This window comes from Gracilinanus agilis, chromosome 2 (genome assembly GCF_016433145.1).
Source record: "Gracilinanus agilis isolate LMUSP501 chromosome 2, AgileGrace, whole genome shotgun sequence".
Taxonomy (NCBI): Eukaryota; Metazoa; Chordata; class Mammalia; order Didelphimorphia; family Didelphidae; genus Gracilinanus; species Gracilinanus agilis.
This window is the reverse complement of record NC_058131.1, coordinates 294,436,663-294,442,076: the sequence shown is the minus strand read 5'-3', so window position 1 is coordinate 294,442,076 and position 5,414 is coordinate 294,436,663. Positions and strand designations below refer to the sequence as shown.

The window sequence follows — 5,414 nt, the reverse complement described above, 5'->3', positions numbered from 1 at the left end:
TTTAGCGATGACTGACTCCTCCAGCCTCCCCAGATTGGAACGGAGCAGGCTGAGGAAGCAACGCCTTAGAAGAAAGCTCCCTTTGCAGCTCCGAGTCTCTCTGCTCTTCCTCCCCCTGTTTCCGTTTCTCTAGTCCAGGATCCAAGATTGGGCAATGAGTAGAATATACCCTCTTCCCATCCATCATAATTCAAGCCCTATTTTATCACCTAAAATTCTGACAACCATCAGAAAATGAAAAGTGAACAGCAAGGTGGACGCAAGATCTTCCAGGGTAGCCCTAGTAGAAGCATATCGAGACACAACTCTAGGTCTATAAAGAGATATCCAGAATCTTAGAGAAAACTCAAAACCCATACAGTAGACAAAGGGAAAGAGACAGTGAAAGGGCCCCAGGCAGAAACAGCGGGGTAGGCCCGATTTATTTTCTGTCTGGCATGACGAGATGGCTCTCTGAAAAAGAAGAAAAAGCCCAGGCTTTCTCTTTTACCAAATGAGATCAGTTTGTTACCTACCCCTCAATCTCCCTATCCCAATTCGGGTCCCAGTTACATGGCTGCCCAACAAATGAGGGGTTTGCCGTATTCACCACTGGCAAAGGAAAATGATCTCATGCCGAAGAGTCTGGGACGGGAGAGACAGTCTCGCTCCCTTCATTCTCCCCAGTGGCTTCTTTGCCCTTCGCCCTAGCTTCGTCTCTCTTCTCCCACCACCCCCCAGGGGCTCCTTTTCCCCTCGCGGTTTAGCATCTCGTAGCGCATGGCCCCTGGGCCCTGCTTCCTCTGTCTCCGTTGTGGGTTTCTCCCCCAACCACACCGGCAATGTACACTCTCGTCCCTTGCTTGCTTGGTTAAGGTTCTGCCCCGAGCGTCTCCAGTCCAGTGCCCTCCGCGACCAACTACAGAGGCGCAAAAATGAGGCTGTTCGACCTTTCGGGTTCGGAAACAACTTCCAAAACAGTCTCAGTGACCCGGTTAATTCACACACACTCTGTTTTGGGGGCGAATTCCTCAGGTCGGTGTAAAACCAGCTTCTGGCTGACTAAAGTTTTCTGAACCAAAAATAAAGGTGCTAAGGAACGCGCTTCTCCGCTCCTGAAGCCCGTCTCCATGGGGGAAGCAAGGATGGTTGGACCTTCTCGCCTTCTGCCTTAATGCTCTCAGGACAGAAGAAGGGGCGGAAGAGTACCGAGGAAGCCAGAGCAGAGGGGCGAGGCACTCAGACTGGCGGGAGTAGGGCAAGCAGACACGGCGAAAGGGCATTTTTCTCCTGTAGGGGGAGCTCCTGCCCCAAAATTCCCTAGCTTCTTCCCCCAGTCCCCCCACCCCATCCCAGCTCTAGACCCTGTTTCCCAGCTCAATCACCCGGCATGCCCCACTGAAGTCACCACTACCTTCCAGTAGTTTCTCGGATTTAGCACCCAACATGGGGACACAGATTGTAGAGAAATACCCTCACTCCTTTTTCCCTTCCCCTTTATAGACACTGCACACACACAAACACACAACACACAACACACAACACACACACACACACACACACACACACACATCCCTCTTCTCTCCTCTCCAGCCCCACCTTGGGACCCTATCCAGATAGGCGCCCTGGAGGCACAACTATGTCCTGAACTAACCCCTCAGCCAAGTTTTCTAGATCTTCCAGGTTCCTTACAGTCAGGTTCCTGCCTCTGTCTATAATTTTCCTGCATTTCTGTTTCTCTGTGTCTCTCCTTCTTTGCCTTTCTTAGTAGTTCTTTCTTCATCCCTTGTCCCATCTCTTCCACTTTTGGTTTCTGGGCTCAAATCTCATCTCTTCTTTCTCACTCGGTTTCAGGACTGGAAAACACCCAGAAAAACTGATTCTTCCTGGGACGGGCCAGGCACAGATATAGTCAAAGTGGCACCAGCTCATTTATTTAGCCAAAAATAGATAACTTTGTTGTACAATTTGGTTCACACATATGTACATTTTTTTTACTGTATATACAAAAAAATTCGACACACCTAATTCTCACTGGACTCCCCGCCCCCCTCCCCCAATAACCTTACAAATTCAGCTAATCTCGAGGAGCACAGAAGTGGTCTGGGTTGGGGAGGCAAAGAGGAGAGGGGTGGGATAGTTGGGTTTCTTCCCTTTTTTTTTTTTTTTAAGTTTTGTGTTTAGGTTTTCATACACGGACATGCTTACAAGTCATAACTATACAGAGCAATATATTTTTTTTTACAATCATTACAACAAAATTTAAAAAACGGAAGGGGAAACTAAGATGATGAGAGCGCTGATAAAACCAGGGCCGCATCCAGATGGTTCTGGGGCCTGGAAGAGAGAGAGAGACAGCACAAGGAGGCATGATTAAGTGGGCCTAGGACTGGGAGCTCCAACTTGCTCTCAGGAGAGGATTCAAATTTAAAATGCTCTGTTGTAATTTATTTATATATGTATGTCACATATACATCAACCCGGAACCACAATGGAAAAAAAAATGTTCCCTAGGTCACAGACTTGCAAAATCCTGGACCTAGTGACCAAGCCCGAGGCCCAGTGGACTTCCACCCTCTCTGGTGGTAGAGGAACTGGAAAGAAAGGGAGGTTGCTCAATTCTGTCACCAGCTCTCCCGAAATGGGCAAGAAAGAAGTCCCCGCCTGGTGCCCGGAGAGATTTTAGCTCCCCAGACCCTTAGGACAGGTCTCAAAAATCTAATGACTTCAGGCCAGTGTATAGGAGACCCAGAGTTCAGGGAAAGGAAAAGGGTTAGAGCTGGTTCTTTGGAAGCCAAATGCTTGTTTCCCCATGAAAATGCTTCTAAACAGCATATCCCTCCTCCAAAAAAAAAAAAAAAAAAGCTTCCAGCGGCCCCTTTTCTCTTTCCCCTGGGCGGATGACTGTGTCACAGCACTCTTAACTGCCCTCCCCCTTTTCCCAGCAGGTTCTCTTACCGCCTGGGCACGGGCTGGAAAGCTGTCTTTAGTAACTTTTTCTCTACTTCCAAGGCACTAGAGCGATCTAGGAGGGAAGGAAAAAACGGCCTTTTAGAGCTGTGTACTGGGGACTGAGGACCCCGAGCTAAAGGAAGATGTGATTCGAGGCCTGGATCTGGCTCCCCCACTTAGCCTAGGGATCTACTCAAGGGTTTAAGACCCCCCCCCCACATTACAGGGTAATAGTCCCTGAGAAACCCACAGTTTCCTCCCTTACCCTACCCCCTGCCACTCTTCTCCGACGCTCAATAATCACCTGTTCCGCCTTCGGGCTCCGCAGGCCGGGCGAAGGCGGCGGCAGCAGGGGGACCTGGAGGCCCTGGTAGCCCCAACAGATGTGGGGGACCCGAGCCGAGCAAAGAGAGAGGGTGCGGGCGAGGGGCTGGAGGTGGGCCTGGGAATGGCCTGTTGGTCCACGGGGGAAACTTGCCTAGAGGCCCAGTGACTAGTCTGTGGGCCGCGGCCGCGGCAGCTGCTGCGGCAGCGGGGGCTAACTGCAGGGCCGGTGGTGGTGCTGCTGCTCCCGGGGGAGAGCTCCCGGCGCCAGACGGAGAGCGGCGCGGGTTGTCTGGGCTAGTGGCAGTCTCCGCTAGGGACCAGATTTTGGGTTTCTGCAATGTGGAAGGCGGAGCTGGGGCCGGAATGCAAGGATCCAAGCCAGCTGGAGGAGAGGGAGTAGATGGGGGCACTGGACCCGCAAGCGGTGGTGCTGGCGCTAAGGGTAGGACCGGAGGCGTTCTCTCCTCGAAGCCCTCAGAGCCGTCCTCTGAGTCGCTATTCTTAGAGTCCGAAATGGTCCCCAGGCTGAGGTCCGCATCTCGCCTGGCCGCAGTCACTAGCGACAACTCGGATCCGGAGACTGCCCCGTCTAAATTTTCCAAGTCTATCTCTTCGTCCTCCTCCTCACCCAGGCCCTCGCCTCCAGTGTCCTCCTCTTCCCCACCTAAGTCTTCTTCTTCCAGTTCGAGGTCGCGTTTGCTGTCTTCTTCGTCCTCCTCCTCGTCCTCCTCTCTTTCACTGCCGTATGCGTTGCCCTCTTCATCCGTGCGACTTCGGGGTGCCCAGGTCATCTTGTTCTCTTTCTTGAGGCGCCTTCGAGCATTGGCGAACCAGGTGGAGACCTGGGTGAGAGTCATCTTGGTAATGATTGCCAACATAATTTTCTCTCCTTTGGTGGGGTACGGGTTCTTGCGGTGCTCATTGAGCCAGGCCTTCAGCGTACTGGTGCTCTCCCGAGTCGCGTTTTTGGGACGGGACGGATCGCCGAATTGGTATTGGCCGTAGGGATAAAAGGCTGCGTGGGGGTGCGGGAAGGCTGCGGCTGCGGCAGGATGCTGCACTCCTGGACTCTCCTTTAACTCATACTGCGCACCCTGTGCAAATACGAAGGAGGAGACACGCGCGGAGGGTGCACGGGTGAGACAGAGGACCTTTTGCGCTCCCAACCTATACACCTTTCCCATTCCCATGTGCCCTAGTATTTCCATGCACTTCTGGTCCTCAGCCCCCATATCCATAGTACCCAGCAATCTTCTAAGTCCCTCCCCCACCCCGCATCCCCGACCCCAACCTCTGGGTCCCCTCGGCTCCCCGGGCTGCGCTTACCAGCTGCGGGAAGATGGGCAGTTCAGCTGCGTAGGGCAGAAAGGCGCCGTAGCCCTGGGCTGCAGCTGCCGCTGCAGCGGCGGCTGCGTAGGGCGCCCCGACTCCGTACATAGAAGAGAGCACATTGGACAGAGTCCCCGAGGCCGCCAGCTCTGTGGCCCCGCCGCCCGGGCCGCTCCGGGCCCCTCCACTGGCTCCTCCACCCGCCGCGCCAGTGCCGCCGCCGCCACCAGCGCTGCCGCCGCCGCCTCCGGCCCCGGGACGCTCTGGCGGGTAAAGCGGGCGGATGTACTGGTATCCGAGCTGGGGGAAGGACATGGTGCAGAAGGGGCCCGGCGGGGGAGGGCAGGGGGCCGCGGGGAGGGCGGACAGAGCAGGGGCCCGGCCCCCGGGGCCGCCCTGCTCAGCGCCGCCCGCGGACTCCCGCAGGCATCGGGGGCTTCGGGGCTTCGGGCGCGGGACTTCCGCACTGCGCTGCCCTGCGCTGCGCTCCGCGCTCCCCTATTGATCTGCTCCGCGGCGGCGGCGGCAGCAGCGGCGCAGAGCCAGGTCAGGTCCTAACAGATTGGCGGAGATTACCGGGGCTCCCGGCGCTGATTGACATTTCTACTTTGCCGCAAGCCCCTCCTCTCTGGCTCTCCTTTCCCCACTCAGTTCTCTACTCTGTCTCCTCTTTCAATATCTCCGTTTTCTCTTTTCTCAGGCTCCTCTTTCCCCTCTCTTTTTTCTTTCCCCTCCTCTTCCTTCCTCTCTCTCTCTCTCTCTCTCTCTCTCTCTCTCTCTCTCTCTCTCTCTCTCTCTCTCTCTCTCTCTCTCTCTCTCCTCCCCCT

General features: G+C 55.0%; 1 protein-coding gene across 2 annotated transcripts; it reads right to left on the bottom strand.

Moving 5' to 3' along the window:
- Window positions 1-1,886: 1,886 nt before the first annotated feature.
- IRX3 (iroquois homeobox 3) lies at window positions 1,887-5,310 on the bottom strand. 2 transcript variants are annotated; one of them, XM_044661416.1, is made up of 5 exons: window positions 4,815-5,310; window positions 4,585-4,769; window positions 3,236-4,352; window positions 2,938-3,004; window positions 1,887-2,316 (listed from the first exon to the last, which is right to left on the bottom strand). In XM_044661416.1, exons 1-5 carry the CDS (start codon window positions 4,900-4,902, stop codon window positions 2,262-2,264), a joined length of 1,512 nt encoding a protein of 503 aa, XP_044517351.1. In that variant the 5' UTR covers window positions 4,903-5,310; the 3' UTR covers window positions 1,887-2,261. The 2 variants fall into 2 exon arrangements, with proteins under 2 accessions (XP_044517351.1, XP_044517350.1); XM_044661415.1 differs by having other exon boundaries at window positions 4,585-5,310.
- Between the last annotated feature and the right edge of the window lie 104 nt (window positions 5,311-5,414).